Below are 22,872 nucleotides of genomic sequence, written 5' to 3'. Positions count from 1 at the left end.
TGTTTAGTCTGCAGAAGAGAAGAATGAGGGGGGATTTGATAGCTGCTTTCAACTACCTGAGAGGTGGTTCCAGAGAGGATGGTTCTAGACTATTCTCAGTGGTAGAAGAGGACAGGACAAGGAGTAATGGTCTCAAGTTGCAGTGGGGGAGGTTTAGGTTGGATATTAGGAAAAACTTTTTCACTAGGAGGGTGGTGAAACACTGGAATGCGTTACCTAGGGAGGTGGTAGAATCTCCTTCCTTAGAAGTTTTTAAGGTCAGGCTTGACAAAGCCCTGGCTGGAATGATTTAATTGGGGATTGGTCCTGCTTTGACCAGGGGGTTGGACTAGATGACCTCCTGAGGTCCCTTCCAACCCTGATATTCTATGATTCTATGATTCTATGACTTGGGTGCATTGTATTTTATATTTGTTTCCTTGGCAATGGATCAGGAGAGAAGTGAACAGTAGTTGAAAGAAGCAAGACATTAGGAAGGACAGGAAGGAGGTGAGCAAGTAAGCCTGGCACAATGGAGCTGTGAATATACTCCCAGCAGAGGGTGGTAGTATGAAACACAGTGGAATATAGTTCCTAGCATCTTATGAACCATCTTCTCCTATCCAGAAATCTGATCCAGGCAGGTTCCTGTGCAGGATGGAGCCCCAGTGACTTCACTAGGACTATGTACGGTGTAAGGTCTATCTGTGTGGGGCAGACTGTGGAGTTAGCACAAGCCCTTAATACAAGGGAGTGTAAAGATAAAGCTTTCAGTCTCTCGAGATGTCGTAATGTCACTCATTCTTGTTGCTGAAAGAGTCCCAGGGTAGACAAGACATGAATTTCCAACATGATTACAAACAAGACGGCGTGTGGGGGTGGGAGGAACCCTTAACAAAATGCAGGCCTTTTCTTTATAAATCATAAAGGAACAAATCAGAATAAAAATATACATGCTGTGGTGGAATTAGCCGATAGAGCTATGGGGTGATAGGGAGGCAGTTAGTGAGAGGATCTCGACTTTACATATTGAGTTTTTCAGTATAGAAAAATGGAGATCTGGGTGCTAGAGACTTTAGTGTTAAATATGTTTGTGAAATGCTGGGATTGTCTAAGTATAGCATTGTATCCTTCCACCAAAACATCCCTTCTGCCCCTCCCCCACAGTACCCCCACCACCCGGCCTCCCCCAATCCCTTCAACATCCTCCTCCCCCCACAGCAACCCCCAATATCCCCCCGCAACATCCCCTTCCCCCCACAGCAACCACCCAATATTCCCCCACAGCAACCCCCAATATCCCCTTCCTGCAACATCCCTTTCCCCCCACAGCAACCCCAATATCCCCCTCCCCCACAGCAACCCCCCAATAAGCCCCACAGCAACCTCCAATATCCCCCGCAACATCCCCCTCCCCCACAGCAACCCCCCAATATCCCCCTCCTGCAACATCCCCCTCCCCCACAGCAACCCCCCAATATCCCCCTCCCCCACAGCAATCCTCAATAAGCCCCCACAGCAACCCCCAATATCCCCTTCCTGCAACATCCCTTTCCCCCCACAGCAACCCCAATATCCCCCTCCCCCACAGCAACCCCCCAATATCCCCCTCCTGCAACATCCCCCCCACAGCAACCCCCCAATATCCCCCTCCTGCAACACCCCCCTCCCCCACAGCAAACCCCCAATAATACACCTCTCCCACACAGCAACGTCCCCAAACACCTCCCACCGCGCCCCGCCCAGCAGTCCCCCGAGTCCTCCAGTGCATACGAGACGGGCGAGACAGAGCGGCTGCAGCTCCGGCCCGCGGCAGCGGGCGGAAGTGCGTAGCCCGCCGAGCCGGGCCCGGAAGTGGTGGGTGGCGCGCGCGGAGGGGCCGCTGCGGGCACCGAGCGGAGCGGGGCGGCTCGGGGCCGGGGCCGCGGGGGAAGATGCCAGTGGCGGTGATGGCGGACACCTCCTTCAGCTTCAAGAAGCTGCTGGAGCAGTGCGAGACCCAGGAGCTGGAGGTAGCGGGGCGGGCGCTGGGGCTCGCCGCACGCGGGCAGGGGCAGGGGCAGGGGCGGGAGCCGCCGCGAGAGACCGGTGGCCGCAGGGGCGGGAAGAGGGCGCGGCGGGGTGACGGTGACCAGTGGCCGCCTGAGGAGGTCGGCGCTGCTGCTGCTGAACCCCCCCCCCCCCCCGCGCCCTCGCGGCTCAGCCCGGGGGCCGCCGCCTCCCGCGGAGCCGCTCAGCCCGCTTCTGCCCGCGCTGGGACTCGGGGGAGCGGGGGCTGCCGCCGGCCCGCTGAGGGACCTCGCGCGACTCGCGTTCCCTCTCTGCCGTTCCCTCCCGGTGCCCCCTGTCTCGCCTCTTTAGCGTGGACCTGGTCAGAGCCCCGACTGTCCCTGGCTACGCGCCCCATCATCCTAGGCGCTACCTCAGCTGGGCCTTCTCTCCATTACCATAATCCTGCGAACAATACTAGTTCCTCCCAGGGTTTAATACCTGGGCCCTTAGAGGAGAAATCTTCTGTAGCTTTCGGCTAGAAAGCCTCTAATAAACTTGAAGCTTTCTCCTAAACTGGCTGCTTAGAAGAAGGAATATTCTCTTTTCTTTTTCCTCACATCCCAGAGCCCACTGGCTACAGCAAAGTGGTCTCCCCTAATATACCCCCCCCCGCCTGTTTTTTGGGGTCCTACTCAGTACCTGTTTTGTGCTTGTCTGCAACCATGTGAGTATCTTGTCAATTTCACTTCTGCACAGTAACCTTCTGAATAGCAGCAGTGGACGCTGGAGAAGGCTGGCCAACTTAGTTCTACTGCACCTTGAGAAAGCTCTGTGGCATCTCCTCCAAGGTCCCTGATGTTGGGAGCAGGGAGTTGCTGGAGCTTAGTGAGCTCTTGGGAGCTGTTACAAGCCAGCATAAATTTTAGAGGAACCTCAAGGCAGCTGTAAGTTATCCCAGCATCAGATCTAGGGACATACCACTTTCCTCCTGCACTTTGAGCAGAACACTGCAACTAGTTCTCAGTCTCAGTGTATTTCAGTAGATGAGTTTGTTAAAGCCCTTTAACCAAATCAAGTAGCTGTGCAACTATCTGCGTACATGTGCTTGCTGCATTGTCCTTATATGCACAGCACAACTGAAAGTCTAACAGAATTTTCATGTGTAATGAGTTCTATATTTTCAAATTTGTAACTTTGTTTTAAAACCTTTTTCTTTTTTTCAAACTCAGCAGAGTGTATGCTGCTTATATAGTACGTGTCAAGTTTGAAGTTGCAAAGCTTGACTGGTGTGGAGTCAGTAAATAAGGAAGTGTTATTTTCTCTTCATAACACAAGAAGTGGGGTCACCAAATGAAATTAATAGGCAGCAGGTTTAAAACAAATAAAAGGAAGTATTTGTCACACAATGCACAGTCAGCCTCTGGAACTCCTTGCCAGAGGATGTTGTGAAGGCCAAGACTGTAACAAGGTTCAAAAAAGAACTAGATAAATTCATGGAGGATAAGTCCATCAATGGCTATTAGCCAGGATGGGTAGGCATGGTGTCCCGAGCCTCTGTTTGTCAGAAGCTTGGAATGGGTGACAGGCGATGGATCACTGGATGTTTACCTGTTCTGTTCATTCCCTCTGAGGCACCTGGCATTGGCCACTGTTGGAAGATAGGCTACTGGGCTAGATGGACCTTTGGTCTGATTCAGTATGGCTGTTTTTATGTTCTTGTTCTCAGTTGGTAATCGGGGGGCGGGAATGTACATTCATCTCCAAAATGGCCAAAGGAATTTTGCTTAGCCTTTGTTTAAAAAGAAACAAAACTTTCATGCAGAGACCAAGTATAGTAAAGTTCTGCCTAGAAACTAAAGGACTTGGAATGTCATGAATGAACACCTGGAGATGGGGCTTGGGTGGGAACTGTCTGGATCCTGAAGTATAGTGGCTGCTGCTAATGTCAGTGTTCTAATTGATGCTCATGTAACGAAAGACCTTATTGTAATATACCCATGCTGGGGAACAGGATTAAGGGTTCTGACTTGTTGGAATTAAAATTTTGACCTTAATATTGATGTAATCTTTTATATAATTTATAACAAAGCCAAACTGGCTGTGAACAGATGTGCGCGCGCTCTGATGTGGAAACTAGCTAATCTTATGTGAAATGTTAAATTATGGATTCTCTCCTGTTGGAATCAGAGATATTTAGTAAAAAAATTACTTCAATTTCCCTTCTTAACTGTTTAAGATGTATAATCCAATTAAGTGAGTTGGATTTGTTTTTTAAGGCCCCTGGAGGAATTGCAACACCCCCAGTTTATGGTCAGCTTCTAGCGCTATACCTGCTGCACAATGACATGTAAGTAGCTGTTACTGTCATCCTAAAAATTTAAAATATGTACAGGAATTCAGTATCATAATTAGAACTTGACCTAAACTTGACAGAACTGTTTAAAAACTGTTGTGTGTTAATTATCCAGTGCACTGGGCACAAGTATGTGAAAACAGCAGCAAATGTACAGATAAACTAATGATCTTATGATTCTCTTCTTCCTTTCCAGCTTGTCAAGAATAATAAATGCTATTTCCCTGTAAAGTTTTTTTTTTCTTCTCTCACCTGCCCCTTCTTGAAAGCCTGGGAAAACAGATGGGTCTTACAGTGTTCAGCTTACTCAGCTCTGGTGGCTCATGGCTGGTAGCTTTCCAGAGTCAGTGGCCACATCTCTGCTGAAATATCTTGTCTTCATATTCTTTGCAATTAAACCAGGGGGCTTATCTTCTCAAGTACCATAGCCATGGTTTCATGCAAGGAGAGTGTCAGTTTTTCAAGCAGACATTACCCAATCCAGTTACTTTGCCAGCTGGTGCAGATCAGGAAGCACAGCTTGTAATTTACCTCCTTCTGGGAGAGACTGTATTCAGCACTAGCTGAAGCTTCCAAATAGTCTTCCAGCGTAGCCCAATGTAGTGTGAATACTGTGATCTGTTCTGGAGATGACGGTGGGAAACTGGCACGGTCCACGTAATGAAGAAAAGGTCTCAACCTTCTAGACCAGCGCTACTCAAAGTGGTGGTCCGTGGACTGGTGCCGGTCCACGAGCCATCAGCTGCCAGTCTGTGCACACACTGGGAAAAAAAATTGCCGGTCCCCCACATCGGATAGCTTGAGAAGCACTGTTCTAGACAACCCTGGATGGAAAAAACATTTTTGGCCACTATTGGCTACCTAAATATTAGAGGCCATTGAAGCAAATGAGATTCCCCCACAGACTGCAAAGCTGTATTGCAACTGGTAGACAATCATAGAATCTGAAAACCTCTAACTAGTTCTTCTGATTGGGCATCAAAACAATCATCAGTTACTTTTAATCTTGTCTGTAATGCCAACCAGCTCTCCCTAATTCAAGTCTCAATCTGGTAAACACCAGGTAAATTGCTTAATCGTAGTCTGAAATTTAAAAGACCATATTGAGATTGGACCTATTGAGATTGGTTACATTTCAATCATATTTAACACTTTCTTACTGCTGCTGTAAAATCCTGTAAGCTTTTTCAAATGAGCCACAATATAGATAAAATCCAGAAGTCTTTGCTTCTCAGCCTTACAGTATGTGCATATGCTGTGTCACTATATTGATATGCATTGTTCTTGAGGGTGTATAAGAACTATCAGGAATAATTCTGCTTTCAGGCTTCTGAAAGCATGGGTCACATATGCAGTTTTTAGCGTTTTAAGAAGTCAGTATCTACCCATGGATACCACAGAGTGATATCAGAAATCGCAATATTTCTCTTTACTTACAATGGAAGTAAAGAAATATCCAGCCATTGTGTTTACTATGTGGCTAAATGGTGATATTGGTATTTTGGCTGCTCATAGGAGAGGAGGGATCGGCACAAACTTTCCCGTTAACGGGCTTGTCAGTTTTAAGTGGGCACTCTAAAGATAAGGAACAACCTTTTCCTATATTACTAAATAGCATCTTGGATTATTTAGGCTGAGCATTTTACCTCTTATTTACTTCTTGCTACTTGCATTTCACTAGGCTGAATAATGAACATAGACTTCAGTTTCTCTTTGGTGTTATCACGTGCTGCTGTTTGTGTTCACAATATTGCAGGGGAATGTTTTCATTAAACTTCAATGTCACGACGTTCTGAACACAGGCTTGCAATATGTCCTCTTATTGCATCTATTTCAAAATTACTTGCATAGTTGAATTTTTGTATCTCCCTTGATATAAAGCCATTTTACTGCAGATTTTTAAGTATTAAGATGACGTGTATAGCATAAATCAGTGTGTGATGCTATTAAATGCTTGATTTGTTCAGCCCATTAAGTGTAGCACTTACATCAGAAGACATCTTTAATATCACTGTCTTTTCGTAGGTTTCTAGCAGTAATTATCTGATGAATATAATTGTTAAAAATATTTTTAACTGATCTTTATTTTGTTTATTAGGAATAATGCACGATATCTTTGGAAAAGAATTCCTCCTGCTATTAAATCTGTAAGTACTCCCTTCAGTACAGTTTAAGACTGGAGATGGTACTGTGCTCTATTCTACATGTTTAGAGATAAGGGTTTTTCCAATATGTGGCATTTAAAATAAATCTTCACTTTTAGTCGGAGCTATGTGGTTGATGACTGGCCCAGGTTCAAAGTTTTGAGCTCTTCAACCACTTTGCCAGCAGATGGCACTGACCAGGCATGCCAGCCTGTTCCCTTTACTGATAGGTATCATCTGCATCTGTCTGCTCCTGCAAAATGCTCTCTTATTCTGTCTCTTTTGCTACCAAAATAATGAGCCTTTCAGGCCACCTCCTCAAAATACATTGGAGTTCAGCAAATCAGCAATAGTTGTTGCTGGAAACCTAGTTCCTCACGACAAAAATGGCCATCAGCAGAAAGAAGGCAAAGGACCCATTCTGAGTACTTCCAGATACCAAAAGTCAGGCAGATACATCCTGCAGTTGATTCACAACCTCAACCAACTTTTCAAAAGGTCAAAATGGTGTCTGGGAACACTTCTGTCACTGTTGGAAAGAGGAGGCTGATAACGTCACTGGATCTTATTTATAGTTATATTTACATGTGAATGTATCCCCTTATTGGCATGAATTTCAGAAGGTTCTGTCTGACTCTCCACTTGGGCTTTAGGAGACACTACAGTGTTCAGTGTAAATTACTATTCTCCCTATGATACACTGGAATGCAGTAGAATCCTAAAAGACGCATCTCAGAAGAAAGCTTTTTTTCTTCCTCCTTGCACCTCTTGGTATAATGGATAGAGGACTGAAAATAAAAGAGCCAGCAGGTATAGCAGGAACCAGACTCCACATTTTGCGTCTCATAGCTACAGTGATGTCTAACTACCAGAAACAATAGAATGCTTCCATATGAGGCACTCTCCAAGATATCTGAGATATGTGGCCACAAGCCAGACTAATCCATCATTCCAAAGTATGATTTAATGAATTCCAGTGGCTGGGTTTACAGATTACAAGTGAATACTGAAAGCTTTGTGTTGAACTACTGAATCCATAACAAGAACAGGAGTACTTGTGGCACCCTAGAGACTAACAAATTTATTAGAGCATAAGCTTTCGTGGGCGACAGCCAACTTCCTCGGAGGCATAGAATGGAACATACAGTAAGATATATATATATATATATATATATATACACACACACACAGAGAAGGTGTTCACCTCTAGGGTGCCACAAGCACTCCTGTTCTTTTTGCGGATTCAGACTAACACGGCTGCCACACTGAATCCATAGTGTAGGTTTACTGTAATGCCCTGCTTGAATTAGAACCACCTTTTGAGAAGTCAGGTCTCTAATACCAAAAATGCTTGCCTGTTTGTAGGATTTTTCTTTAGGATTTGGGTTTCTAAAGAGACAGTTGGGGACAGAAAGCTTTACATGAGGAAATAGGGAGGAAGTAGCACTGCAGTCCTCTGCCAAGAAGTCCTTGAGGTCTGAGACTGGATAATAAATCCTTAGATACCTCTGAAAACCAATTTCCTAGTAGTGAAGGAAAGGTCAATCAGGCTCAGCCATTTGATAATAAAAGTCAACTAGTGGTCTCAGTAATATTGCTGGGTCAAACCTTTTTTTGTATCACACTTGCGACATAACTTGCCACACTTAGTAACTCCTCATTAACAGTAATTGTCACAGCAGCTTTTGCATCCTCTGACAAAACTCATGGGAGGTGATTTCCATGATCCTCATGCCCTTTTGTGGTTTGAAACAGAATTGACCTGTCCAACAGGAATGAGAATCAGATTCACCTTTCATGCTGGAGGTCTTTCCTCTTCTTATCACCCAGACTGCTGCCTATTTCTATTCTAATATGTAATTATTAGTGACATGTTGCTCTGGAGACTAGTTAGCAAGATCCACTTTCTTGGCTACGTAGAAGAATCTCTATTAATTGCTTCTTGTATTTATACAGCTGGTTTCTAACTTGTCCACCTGATTGCTTTCTGTCTATATTTGTTAGCATATTTATCTGTTTGTACCCTTAATCATCCAAAATTAGTCCACTTTTAAAAAGTGTGGTATAATTGTGATGTGTGTGTTTCTTGCTCCCTTCTGCACCACATTTTTTGGATGGTGACGGGGGTGTAGAAAGATGGAATAAGCAAATAACACACTTTACTGTGTGGTGCTTGTCTTTTGAAGCGTTACCTGCTTTGTCAGTGTAAAAAAAAAAATTGGAATTGTTTGAACTGGATCATCACTCTTATACCGGTATCAGTGACATATGTGGTACCATACTGTCTGACTCTTAATATCAGGATTATTGTGGTATTTCATTCTAATTGTTGTTGTGATGCCTACTTATTCAGAGAGGGAAAAAATATACTTCCAGCAAAATGCAATTAGTAGTGGAGTGGTCATGGCAGAGAATAATACATATGTTCTGTTTTGATTGCTTGGTTGCTTTGTCACTGTAGGCAAATTCTGAACTTGGTGGAATTTGGTCAGTAGGACAAAGAATTTGGCAGAGAGACTTTCCAGGAATCTACACAACAATCGGCGCACATCAGTGGTCTGAGACTATTCAGCCAATCATGGAAGCACTTAGAGGTACAAAAATACTTGTTAATTTTTTAAACACAGATTAAGGGCAGAGAAGTTTAATTTGAATTTGTTTTGTTGGCCATATCGGACTATATGCTACCATTAACCCTTGCTCAAGACTCACTGTGCAGTTCTAGGAGGTTGTATTTTGGCTTGGATTTTTAGTGTATGCTAATTTGCTGTCAGAACAATTTTGCTTAGATTGTGTATTCCTTGGCGCAAGGACATTCAGCCAAGCACTTTGACAGTTCTTGATAAATAGAAATATGCTTTCTGGAGTAACTGAGCAAATACCCAGGTGTTTTTGTTTTTGTTTAAGTAGAGCAGTAAATATTGAAAAATCTGAATCTTGAACATTTTGAAGAAATTTCTTTACCCATATAAGTTATTTATGAAACCAATATGTTTTGTACTCTCAAAATAGTCTATCAATCTGTTTATACTACTGATTTAAAATTTCATTTGAAAACAAAATTAGGCCCTGATCCTGCAGTGTGTGCTGTGCAAGTAAAACCTTTGCTCATGTAGAACTCATTGCAGTGCTGGGCCAAATTTTGTTTACAAATGAAATATTAATTAGTACTGTAAACAGATGAATAAAATATTTTGAGTGTACAAAAGCTACTGGTTTCATAAATAACTCACTTGTGGAAAGAAATGTCTTCAAAATGTTCAAGATTCAATAAGTCTGTGGGCTTCATTGTTTTGGGAATATACTATTCTTGACAGGTTTCAGAGTAGCAGCCGTGTTAGTCTGTATTCCCAAAAAGAAAAGGAGTACTTGTGGCACCTTAGAGACCTGCATGAAAAACCCCCAAGCTTATTTTTACCGGCTTAGGTTAAAACTTCCCCAAGGTACCAACTATTTTACGTTTTGCCCCTGGATTTATTGCTGCCACTACCAAGTGTCTAACAAATATATAACGGAAAGAGCCCTCTTGGAGACGTTTTTCCCCCCAAAATCCTCCCAAACCCTACATCCCCTTTCCTGGGGAAGGCTTGATAAAAATCCTCACCAATTTGCATAGGTGAACACAGACCCAAACCCTTGGATCTTAAGAACAATGAAAAAGTAATCCGGTTCTTAAAAAAAGAATTTTAATAGAAGAAAGTAAATGAATCACCTCTGTAAAATCAGAATGGTAAATACCTTACAGGGTAATTAGATTCAAAACATAGAGACTCCCTCTAGGAAAAACCTTAGGTTGCAAAAAGACACAAAAACAGGAATATACATTCCATTCAGCACAACTTATTTTATCAGCCATTTAAACAAAACAGAATCTAACGCATATCTAACTAGATTGCTTATTAGCCCTTTACAGGAGTTCTGACCTGCATTCCTGCTCTGGTCCCGGCAAAAGCAACACATAGACAGAGAGAACCCTTTGTTTCCAGGCAAATAGACAGAAAACCCCTCTAGTTGCTCTCAGGTTAAAAAAAAAAAAAAAAAACCTTCTTCAGGTCTATGAAGACCTGTGAATTTCCCTGCAGGAGGTTAAGTACCCTGCCTTTAGGTAGAGAAAACTCCGGCTCACAAAAGACAATTCCGTTTTGTCTCTGCTCTGGCCCCCAAGCAGACACAAAAAAACCTCTTAACTGCTTTCAGCTTAAAACCTGCTTTCCAGCAGCCCAAGGGAAAAAAAATTTCCTTTTAAAATCTGTGCTTCTGTTTCAAAAAATCTCAAAATGTGTTAGTCTCCAAGATGCCACAAGTACTCCTTTTCTTATTACTTCTTGAATATCCCTCTCACTCGGGGGTGGCCAAAGGAGCCAGAATTTACCTGAAAAGAAAAGGAGTACTTGTGGCACCTTAGAGACTAACCAATTTATTTGAGCATAAGCTTTCGTGAGCTATAGCTCACTTCATCGGATGCATACTGTGGAAACTGCAGAGGACATTATATACACAGAGACCATGAAACAATACCTCCTCCCATCCCACTCTCCTGCTGGTAATAGCTTATCTAAAGTGACCACTCTCCTTACAATAAGAAAAGGAGTACTTGTGGCACCTTAGAGACTAACCAATTTATTAGAGCATAAGCTTTCGTGAGCTACAGCTGAAGTGAGCTGTAGCTCACGAAAGCTTATGCTCTAATAAATTGGTTAGTCTCTAAGGTGCCACAAGTACTCCTTTTCTTTTTGCGAATACAGACTAACATGGCTGTTACTCTGAAACCTCTCCTTACAATGTGTATGAAAATCAAGGTGGGCCATTTCCAGCACAAACCCAGGTTTTCTCACCCCCCCCCCCAAAAAAAAAAACCCACACACAAACTCACTCTCCTGCTGGTAATAGCTCATCCAAAGTGACCACTCTCCCTACAATGTGCATGATGATCAAGGTGGGCCATTTCCAGCACAAATCCAGCCCCCCCCCCCCCACACACAAACTCGCTCTCCTGCTGGTAATAGCTCATCCAAACTGACCACTCTCCTTACAATGTGTATGATTATCAAGGTGGGCCATTTCCAGCATAAATCCAAGTTTAACCAGAACGTCTGGGGGGGGGGGGGGTAGGAAAAAACAAGGGGAAATAGGCTACCTTGCATAATGACTTAGACACTCCCAGTATCTATTTAAGCCTGAATTAATAGTATCCAATTTGCAAATGAATTCCAATTCAGCAGTTTCTCACTGGAGTCTGGATTTGAAGTTTTTTTGTTGTAAGATAGCGACCTTCATGTCTGTAATTGCGTGACCAGAGAGATTGAAGTGTTCTCCGACTGGTTTATGAATGTTATAACTGGTTAAACTTGGATTTATGCTGGAAATGGCCCACCTTGATAATCATACACATTGTAAGGAGAGTGGTCAGTTTGGATGAGCTATTACCAGCAGGAGAGTGAGTTTGTGTGTGTATGGGGGTGGGGGGGTGAGAACCTGGATTTGTGCTGGAAATGGCCCACCTTGATTTTCATACACATTGTAAGGAGAGTGGTCACTTTGGATAAGCTATTACCAGCAGGACAGTGGGGTGGGAGGAGGTATTGTTTCATGGTCTCTGTGTATATAATGTCTTCTGCAGTTTCCACAGTATGCATCCGATGAAGTGAGCTGTAGCTCACAAAAGCTTATGCTCAAATAAATTGGTTAGTCTCTAAGGTGCCACAAGTCCTCCTTTTCTTTTTGCGAATACAGACTAACACGGCTGTTACTCTGAAACCAGAATTTACCTAGGTACATTGCCAAAGAGCCACAGTAATATGTCAGCAGCCCCCCATCAGCTCCTCTGCACCTGCCAGCAGCCCTGCTGATCAGCACCTCTCCCTCCTTCCCCATGCCTCCTGCGGCATGCAGGAGGCTCTGGGGGGAGGGGGAGGAGCGAGGGTATAGTAGGCTCAGGGACGGGGGCAGAAAGGAGTGGGGGGGCCTTGGGGGAAGGGGTGAAGTAGGGGCAGGGCCTGTGGCAGAGTCAGGGGTTGAGCAGTGAGCGCGTGCACACACACACCCCCCCAGGCACACTGGAAAGTTGTCGGCTGTAGCTCCAGCCCTGGAGTTGGTGCCCATGCAAGGAGCCGCACATTGACTTCTGAAGAGTCGCATGTGGATCTGGAGCCACAGGTTGGCCACCCGTGATCTAACTGAATAATTGAAATTTATACAGAGGGTATCACAACCACATTGTGTTGAAGGGATATTTCCAACTTGTTAAGAATAAAAATCAACCTTGAAGATTGTCCCATAGCCTTCAGAGATCTTAACTGACGGATTTCAAATATGAAGCTCCAATATAAAACCTTTACAGGAACACATCAGTTTCAACATTAGATTTAAATGATTTCTTCTAATAAACACCGTGATGTACCATAAATAGAATGATGGGCCTCTTTTGCTTTCACATTATAGTCTAGTTTTAATTGCATATCTGGAATGCTGATGATCAAGCTTCTGATATGACACACCTTTCAAAATAAGTCCCTCTTATTGGATTCCACAAGCTTGACAATGTCCCTTTAAAATTAGTCTTGCAGCTAGCAGGATTCTAAGGAATCTTATTTGGAGTTTGCCTAACGTAAGCAGTTATCGGCAAAGATTCTACTTTTTCTTTTTTGAAAATTAAAGACACTTAGTGCAGATGTTTCTGAGTGGTAACATCTTGTTTAACACTAATGTACTAATAGCTTTTCACTGCAAGAGGGCACTAGAGTCTGTGAAAATATTTTTTTGCCGGCTATTTCACTATCCCCTCTCAAAACATGAATTCCAGTTCATTCTTTGGGCTAATAAGGAAACAATTTGATGTAGTGTTACTTTGGAGCCATATTGGGATTAAAGCATCATTTAAGACATGAATCTGTCATTTATTTAAACATTTATTATTTATTTTTAATTATTGAATAATTATATTTAAACTGAAATTAGTAATTGACTTTTTAGAATTTTGCAGAAATAAAATTGTATAGCTAATTAGCTATGAACATTTCAGTTTTACTTACAGTAAAATTGGAAGCATTTTAGCACTTTCTGGAGTTGCACCAAAATGTTTTAAAATACTAAGATGATTTTCAGAACATGTTATCCAGATCCTGTCATTCTGAATGAGCCTAGTCCTGGGTTCAAGAGCAAAGTGACTAGACTGTACCTCATGCCCTTTGTGCTTAAATGTTAACTGTTAAGGCACAGGGTTGGGAGTTAGGTGATCTAGGTTCTGTTCCTAGCTCTACCACAGACTTGGGCAAGTTCTTTTAATCTCTTTGCCTCAATGTCTCTATCTGTAAGTCATGATACTTACTGCTTGCCTCAGGTGTGTTGAAGCTCCACTAATATTTACAAAGCCTCTTTTAAGCTTGCACTCAATGGAACATACTGTGTAAATATAAACTATTAGTATTAAGCACAAGATTTGCAGAAATGTGGCTCTCCACTGTTATGTGAGGAAACACAAAGCATTTTCAGACTTGCTGTGTGTTTTGAAGACTGAGACAATTGTATCTTTTAAAAATGTGTTCCCCTTAATAGATGCAACTAGGAGACGAGCTTTTGGACTGGTTTCTCAGGCATATACCTCAATAATTGCAGATGATTTTTCAGCCTTTGTTGGACTTCCTGTAGAAGAAGCTGTGAAAGGTAAGCTTACTGTTTTACTTTCTAGATTATCTTTGAACAGACAATTTTGTTTTGAGGCTGAGACCAGAATTAAATTGACCAACTAAAGAATCCCATTATAAAATAAAAGGGGTTTAAGAACACTTTCCCTTCCTTACACCAAGTCAAGAAAAGGTCAGAGGGCCCTCTGTATTTAGAAAATTCATCATTGTAGGCCTAACAGATTTTGGTGAAAATGTTTCAAATAAATTGAAGGAAAACTGGAGATAAAGTTGACCTTTATGAAATTTTAATAATGGATTCTTGTACGTTCCTGATTTTTAATGGAGTGCTGTTCGACAGCTTGGGTCTGAAGTCTTGTCTGTAAAAGAAAACCTTTACAAAACCTAAGTAATAGGATTTCCATTAATGTAAATCTGTTCTTGGAATTTAAATATTTCAAAGCAGTGTTACAATGTGAATATTGCCAACAACTGCTTGTACCAGAGAATCGGAAAGTGATACTGGTTAGAAACCATAGTGACATTTCCTAGTCTGTATTTCACTCATCTTGTCAGATTAAAATAAAGTAAAATTAAAACATAAACGTATACATTAAATAACATTTCAAAAAAATTTCCATTTTAATAATCTAGGAATATCTGTAACATGTGAAGTACATCATGTGGAGTAGGTTTCACCCTGCTCAGTTCTCTGCTCAATGAGGTCCCACTTCTGCCGCTGCTGCTCTTGTAACTCCTTTTAAGGCAAAGGGATGGGGAGTAGAGGGGTAAAGCAAAATAAAGTGGGGGGGAGGATCCAAAAATATACGTAAGGTTGAGATTATTATGAAAGCAGATGATTACTGAGAAGGGAAACAGTAAAAGCAAATTCCTTAATTTTTAGGATGGGAAATGTATTTGAGTTCTCCAATTACCACCATTTACTAGGTTAGGATCCACAATAAACCTTCCTCCTTTGAAATAGCGGAGGAATTCCATTTTTCGTAAGAGTGCGAAAAGCCCACGCTGCAGGACAAGAAATGAAAGTAAAGCTTTGCATCAGGCCTGACTGAATAAGTCTCAGGATACTATCACTTCTACAAAGGTCATGCATTTGTACAACTAAATGTCTCCAGCAGTGCATCTTGTCATAAGCTCTTCTGAGAAATAAATCTTTAAAAAGTTGGATTGCAGAGTAAAAGTGTATTCAGACATTTTCCAGTGAGTGGGAACTTTGGATTATTTGATACTGGAGTCAAACACACAGGATATCATTTCTCCCTCACCCCTTTCCCTTCAACCTGCCTACCTGTTTCCCTTTAGCTGATCACCGCCTAAATAAACCTAGCATCTTCCCCCTCCCCAACCCCCCCAAAAAGTGGATCTAACATGACATTTGCTGTCATCACTTTGTTCCCGTGTTCCTACCCTTTCCCTCACACTGTCTCTGTATTGTCTGTTTAGATTGTAAGCTCTTCAGGGGAGGGACCATGTCTGTGTTGTGTTTATACAGCGCCTAGCAAATGGGGTGCTGGTCCATGGCTGAGGCTCATAGGTGCTATGGTAATACATATAATAAATTGTAATAATAGTAATTGTTTCGTTCTTATGAATTTTTAAAATGCATTTTCAGGTGTGTTAGAACAAGGATGGCAAGCAGACTCAACAACTCGTATGGTAATGCCTAAAAAGCCAGGTAGGTGGAGCTGTTATTCCATGATGCATTTTGGATCTGGCTTGATATTTCTAGTATTGTATCCTTTAGTGTAATTAAAATTATGCCTAATATAATTTGAGTTTGTTTTGTATAGCAAGGGCATCTTGACACAGGAGATTAGGGGAGCGGCTTCACAGAGCTTATTTTTTGCCAATGACATTATGCTGTTCCGTAAAGATAAATACTAACTGGAAAGAGACCTAGGGCTGCATTGTAAGAAAATGGTATACAGATCAGCCAACAAAAGATGGAACACGTGCAGTACTTAATTGAGAGGGACAACAAGAAGCCAGTAAAATTAGTTAGTATGTGCGACAGTTGAAGTACCTCGGTTCAATGTTGAGCCATTCAGAGAATGTGACTTGAATAGTGTTTGGTATAAATGAAGAGAGTTGATGGGAATTCTCTGCAATAAGAGTATGCCAAGTAAACTACAGAGCAAAGTGTGTAAGATCATGATTAGGCCAGCCACGGTGTATGGGTCGGAATTCTGGCCAATAAGGGCGAGAGAACTACTTCTGCTTCATGCTGCTGAAATGAGAATGATCAGGGGAACACTTGGGTAAGACCAGAGCTGGTACGTTACGTAATGAAATGGTACAAGCTGGGAGGCAGAAAGTCTCCATTATGAAAAAGCTGAGGGAGTATCGACTTAGATGGCCGAGTCCTGTGGGATGATGTGGGTTACATTGGACAGGGAGGGCAAGAGCTAGTAATTGTGGGACAAAGATGACAAGGAAGACCTGGAAAAGGATGGTTCGAAATGCTGAAGGAGGACATGAAAGTTGGTGTCAGCTTGGAATATGCTCAAATAAATTGGTTAGTCTCTAAGGTGCCACAAGTACTCCTTTTCTTTTTGCGAATACAGACTAACGGCTGCTACTCTGAAACCCTTCCTTCCTTGGGTGCAGCCCCCAGGCAGGGTACAATGCTGAGAGCACAGGATGAGGTACTGTGCAGCTCTAGTATCCAAGTTTTAGCTACTGCTCTGCACATAGCCTCCCCACCCAGCCTGCAGCATCTCCCCCTCCTGTGCGGTCCAGGTGCACAGGCAGGTTTGCAGGGCTGCAGCCCCAGAAGGAAGCACTGGGATGTACTGAGCACAGACTGCAGGAACGTTTGCAGGGCTGTAGCTAGGAAAGACCCATCCCAGCATCTCCCTTCCTGGCTGCAGCCTAGCAAACCTGCCTGCAACTGGGGTCTCTCTTCCAAAAAATATTGTGAATAAATGGCATGCCATTGCTAATATCCAAATCCCATTAACATTAAACTCAATGGGACGGGACTGGTTCCTGACAAAATGTTGCTGTTAACCAAAAGTTAATACTTACTTCATTTTACACAAAGTAGATTCTATGTTCAGTATGAACAGTGCTGGGTGTAAAAAAGAAAGCAAACACTTTGTGCAGATCCTTCAAATGTGTAAGGAGGCAGACAGTGGTACGGTGTAGTTCAGCATGATCATGTATTTATGTGTCTGTGTTTTGAGACAAGATTATACACTCCACTACTTTTTTTAAATCGTAATTGTGATACGGTATTGAAAAGATAAAGCAAGTTTTTGCAAACAGCACACTGGGAAATGCTTGTCTTTAACAAAAGTAATGCTAATTAATTTCTATTTATGTAAAAACTTGAGTAAAATTTTGCAAAGAGCAGAGAGTGCTGTTCTAAACTTCTTAAATACTAGTTTTAAACAGCACCATAAAAACAAGGAAGAGAGGTGATTAGATCGGCCAGAATATATCTTGCTCCTAAAATGTACTGTTACATTTAACGAGCTAGGAAAAAGTCCTACTGTCTTGGGCTCCTGAACAATTAAAATCCTGCTCACCCGAACAAAAAATAATGATTTAATGTGTTCCAGACAAGGTGGTGAAATTCACTTACAGTCCTGGGTGTATTGACTGACCTGAGGTTTGAACACACACCACCTGACTCAGCTGAACAGGCGTATCCTCCATTTTTTCCCCCTGTGATATGATGATGTTTACAGCAAAACAGTTTGCAACCCACACTGTGCTAACTAGTGCATATAACTAAAAGTGCTGCGTGGGGCTGAACTTCCATTGTGAGACAAATGAAATCGGCAGGAGGCCAGTCGTCATTTTCAGTCTGTCATTCACTATGCTTAGGAGTTTAAATGGACCGATATTATACTATACAATAAAAATTTCCATGAAAGAAAATAGTAATAGGTTTGTTTCTAAGGGCTTGTCTTCACTACGGGGGTAAGCTGACCTGAGTTACGCTACTCCAACTACATGAATAACAGCTGGGATCGACGTAGCTTAGGTCGACTTATCCCGGTGTCTTCACTGTGCTGCTTTGACAGGAGACGCTCTCTGGTCGACTTCCCTTACTCTTCTCAGAGAGCTGGAGTACCAGGTTGACCGGAGCGTGCTCTGCCATCAATTTAGCAGGTCCCGCTTCCTGCTGCATCGATCTCACCATAGTGAAGACCAGCCCTATGGATTATAGAGTTTTAGACAATTTTGGCTTAGTACATTAGAACTTTGCATAATGACAGGTTTCAGAGTAGCAGCCGTGTTAGTCTGTATTCGCAAAAAGAAAAGGAGGACTTGTGGCACCTTAGAGACTAACAAATTTATTTGAGCATAAGCTTTCGTGAGCTACAGCGCACTTCATCACATCCAATGAAGTGAGCTGTAGCTCACGAAAGCTTATGCTCAAATTTGTTAGTCTCTAAGGTGCCACAAGTACTCCTTTTCTTTTTACATTAGAACTGTATTTTTAGCAGAATGGGTCCCTTAACATTTCCATTGCATTTTTCCTTTAGGGGCACTGGAAGCTTCCTTTAACAGATTTATTCCTTTACCAGGTATTTGCTCATTTTGATTTATTTTAAAAAGTGTAATATAGATAAATACACAATTTGCCTTTATGAAACTCTTATGTGCCCTTTACATACGTAAACAAAACAAGTAGCTAACTCAGCATCACCTTCCCAGCAATGTCAAATGAAACACAACCTCCAGCAAATCACTCACTGACCAGGCAAAATTAACCCCCTCCTCAGCTTTTCTCTCCCACAGACGTCTGAGTGAGGGTGAGCACTGTAGCATGCCCAGGAACCAGTAAAACCCAGGCTAGTTCAGACCAAGTAGAGAACTGGTTCCAGAATAGAAACACCCTCTGAGAACTGCCAGTCCCCTCTCTTAAATTGAGAAGGATCCAGCTCAAGCATCTCAGTTGTGATTGTCATAAGGAGAGTTACCTCTCAAGTAGGCAAGTCCCAAGTGTTTAAATGGCTTTATAGCCTCTGTATGATGCAAAGAATGTATTATCTTAAACTTTCCTTTAGACAAAAAATTTGAAGTGACTCTTCCAGCTTCTTCCTCCTCATTTTATTTTTTTTAATTAAACTGAAGGCTTCATAATGGATTAAACTGTACAATTTTCATTGGTGATGCTGGCACCTAAAACTCTGTTCTCCATATGATACAACTGAGTATATTCAGAATACATCTGATTTGATGGTTTGATACATGTATTATAGATTCCAAGTGAACTTACATTTAGTGGAGGTTTGTCTTTCCAAGCCAGTGTGAAGTCTCTCATTTAAAAAAACATGCTTTCAAAAAGCAATAGCCTTCTGTTTTTCCCCATCTGGAAGTGGGGTGCTTTGCATATTTGGGGTTGAGGATTCATTTTTTTTATACAAAGGCTAGGTGAATATCTCCCCAGTGTACTTTCCCTCAGAGAAGACCTTACAGGAGGAATCACTTCAATATAACACATTGTTTCTCTTCCTTCCCTTTCCTCAGTTTTGACTCCTTGTGTTGTTTTCCTTTCTTCACACTGTTTTTCATTTCTCCTCCTAATTATCTCTTGCCTCTATTCTTGACGGTCCCTTCAATTTATTCTCATTCTACTCTCCTTTTCTCTTACCCCTAAATTTCATTCTCTGTTTCTCTTAATTTTCCCTTCCATTTTCAGTTATCCTCCTCTCTAACCTGCACTTCACCCTTACCACTAGATAACTCCGCATTCTTGTAGAGTTGGTACATGTACTATGGCTGCCTTCTCTTGCCAGCCATCCAGTGCTTTTTCCACCCTGCCTTGATTAGGTATGTCTCACTTTACCTTAGAGACAAAGCTCAGCAGACATGCTCATTATTGCTGCTTCTAGAGCAGAGGTGGCCAAACCGCAGCTCACAAGCCAGAGGCGGCACTTTACAGTTTGTGGCTCACAGAGCCCCACCTCCCTTACTCCCTTCTCCACCTACCAGACTGGGATTGGGGGTTGCTCAGGGCTTCTGCCCTGCATCAGGGTGGTGGGGCCTAGGGGCTTCTGCCCTATGGGAAGACGGGTCTCAAGCCTTCAGCTGAAGTCCCAGCTGGTGCACCCTGGAGGGCTGAAGCCCCACGCCCTAGCTGGTACGCCTGGCTCTCGAACTTCTGAAGATTATTGTATGTGGCTGAGAGGGTTAGTAAGTTTGGCCACCCCTGTTCTAGAGGAAGGCAGAATGCAAGCAGACCTATAGGAACTTTACTGTAGGTGAAGATGCTGCAGGAGTCATTTCCAGAGTTCGCAAACAGACATGATGTGCTGGAAACTTGGCAGTCCTTCAGTGTATGCCAATAGCTCTTGAGGAATGAAGAGGTCTAGAAGTAGTGATAGATGTATCCTAGCTATTCGTAACTTTTGTTGCAGTTGTGGTGTGTTATGGGCCAAATAAGCAATTCCTTCTCCACAACACAACAAAGAATATATGAGGAGATCGCGAGTAGGAGTGTGAGTCACTCTCGGGCTGATGAGGAAACAATCTGAGGAATTTAGTATGCATTTTTCTTTAATGTCAAGGTTGCTGGGATGGGTGATGTTGGGCTTTGGTTTGCCTCCTTAATTTTATTAATGCTGTGTGTGTTTGTGTTCTTTATAGAACCTGCTACAGTTCCACCAATTCCTAATGAACAACAGTTGGCCAGATTGACTGACTATGTGGCTTTTCTTGAAAATTAATGACCCCAATCCTGTGTTCAAGACAGAACCCGGAAATTCTGTGTACTGGCAGTTCTACTATCTAAAACTTACTTTTTATCCTGTTTGTTGAATGTTGCAGCCTCCCACTACTGGAATATGTTGATAAAATATATATAGTATATATTTTGTTCCTATATGTGTTTTGCCAAAGCAAAGTTAGTAGTTGAAATAGTCCTTAACTCCAATAATATTTATCCATTAGGTACACAACAGTATTACATGTTAAGTTTTATTCTCTTATGACTCTCAGTGGGAAAAGACATATCTCTCCAACTGTACTGATATAGTCTATTGCAAAGCAGCAAGCAGAAGGAAAGAAGAGTTTCCATCAGCAAAGGAGATAAACATAATCATTAAGTCCTTTGTACTTGTGGCTTTGATGCTTCCATTGCTGGCAGTGGAATACTTACCAGGAAAATCAGTCACAAATGGATTAAGTATAAAGAGGGGAAAGTTATTCTACCTGCATCTGTAAAGGGGAAGCCTTGCAAAGTACAATAAATATTTGGTTGTGAACTATAAGTTACATTAAGTTACAGTAACTATTACTGTACTTTCCTGCAAGATTCCTTCCATTTATGGTGAGATTTTTATAACTGGTTACTCTTGTATCCATCATTGCTTACCTATTTTTGAGTTGTCTTATTTCCCCTAGGGTTAGTTTTGAGTGCTCTATGAAAGCTATTTGTAGGCTGGTGTACTTATTTTTTTTTTTTTTTTTTTACCGCAGACTGATATTTTTAATATACCTGGGCACCTAGAGAATACATTTCAGAAAGTTGCTGTGGGAGTTGGGGGAGGCAAATGTTCACTTCACTTGCTCTGAAAAAGCATTTGGTTTTGGAAGGCTTAACTTTTAAAAGCAGCCACTCTTGGGGCACTCAGACCAATATTTTGCCCTGTAACTTGTTAGAAAGTTATGCCGTGATTCTCAATACTACTCTAAAGCCTGGATCTACTTGTGTCATAGGCTGGTGATGGCTTCACCGGAAGGAGTTTTTTGCCTGCCTTTTTACCTTTCTGGACTGCTCTTTTCATTGGAAAAGAATTTAAAAATTAGATGCCTTTGAATAAAAGAAATCTATGGAGGATGGGCTGGAGTATGCTGCACCATCAGTTCGAGTAGCATACGTCCCGTACTGCTGTATGAATCCTTGAATTCAAAATGAACTTCAGAATTGGAAAGGAAACAACTTACATTCCCTTGCCTGATCCTAATGTTTAAAAAAATGGAATCGGGGCACATAGTGGTGCTTTAAAGGGCAGTGCATGCCTTTACCTTCCTCTCTCCTTTCATTTGGTTGTCAATGTATTCAGTGGCTTGTCACTTGAAGATGGCAGGTTCCTGTTATCTGTAGTGACATTCTCCCAGTGTGTGCTACCTACTGTACATTCTTTTGTTTTGGGTCCGAGGGAAAGGGGTTCTAAATTGTGCGCTGTTGCTTTTAGACCCCCTTTTACATGTAACCATTTACGTTCAAAAGATTATTTATTTGAAGCCCTTCCAAGTCTTGGATCTCTATAAATATTGATGCAAATATAATTTCAGTGATATTAAAACATGTTTACACTAAGCTTGTGTACCTGATTTCATTTCCTTCAAAGAGTAAATGTTCAAATCTGATGGCTAGCTGATCAGTTTGAATGGTAAAGCTGTATGAAGGTTAATATTGTACATTATGCTTATGCGGTTATTTAATGAAGATTTATACATAGCATAAAGTGCCCTGTGCATATTCCCACTCATGGGATGCTCTGACTGGTGAAGTCTTGAATGGTAGAATTCTAGATAGCAGTAGCTGTTGGAGCACTCACTCATCTCCTTTGCCCCACCCTTCAGTGAACATCGAGTGTTTCAGGCAATGGTATAAACGGGGTGTGGTTCTCCAGCTATCTCAGTTCTGTCTAACCACGACCAGCTAAACAGATTTGTGTGGAGCTCAGGAATCCTTCCAGATCCGTGATTAGCTGGCTAATTTAGATCTTAGTTAAGTGTTAGCTTAATTAGGGGTAGTAATATAGTTAATTGGGTGGAACTGAAGAAGAAACACGTTTTC

The 22,872-nt window shown here is 42.1% G+C and overlaps 1 protein-coding gene across 3 annotated transcripts; it reads left to right on the top strand.

Annotated features, from left to right (window-relative positions):
- The first annotated feature begins 1,820 nt into the window (after positions 1–1,820).
- Positions 1,821–22,389, top strand: COPS8 (COP9 signalosome subunit 8). 3 transcript variants are annotated; one of them, XM_073306774.1, is made up of 9 exons: positions 1,969–1,991; positions 2,728–2,915; positions 4,248–4,318; positions 6,423–6,471; positions 8,930–9,062; positions 14,023–14,130; positions 15,724–15,786; positions 18,608–18,649; positions 20,715–22,389. In XM_073306774.1, coding segments are annotated over exons 3-9 (477 nt in total). In that variant the 5' UTR covers positions 1,969–1,991; positions 2,728–2,915; positions 4,248–4,316; the 3' UTR covers positions 20,795–22,389. The 3 variants fall into 3 exon arrangements, with proteins under 3 accessions (XP_073162874.1, XP_073162875.1, XP_073162876.1); XM_073306773.1 differs by lacking the exon at positions 2,728–2,915 and having other exon boundaries at positions 1,821–1,991; XM_073306775.1 differs by lacking the exons at positions 1,969–1,991; positions 2,728–2,915 and adding an exon at positions 2,214–2,695.
- Positions 22,390–22,872: the final 483 nt, after the last annotated feature.

The sequence above is a fragment of the Lepidochelys kempii genome, chromosome 11 (genome assembly GCF_965140265.1).
Source record: "Lepidochelys kempii isolate rLepKem1 chromosome 11, rLepKem1.hap2, whole genome shotgun sequence".
NCBI lineage: Eukaryota > Metazoa > Chordata > Testudines > Cheloniidae > Lepidochelys > Lepidochelys kempii.
The sequence above is the reverse complement of the archived record's forward strand: the minus strand, read 5'-3'. Positions and strand labels throughout refer to the sequence as shown.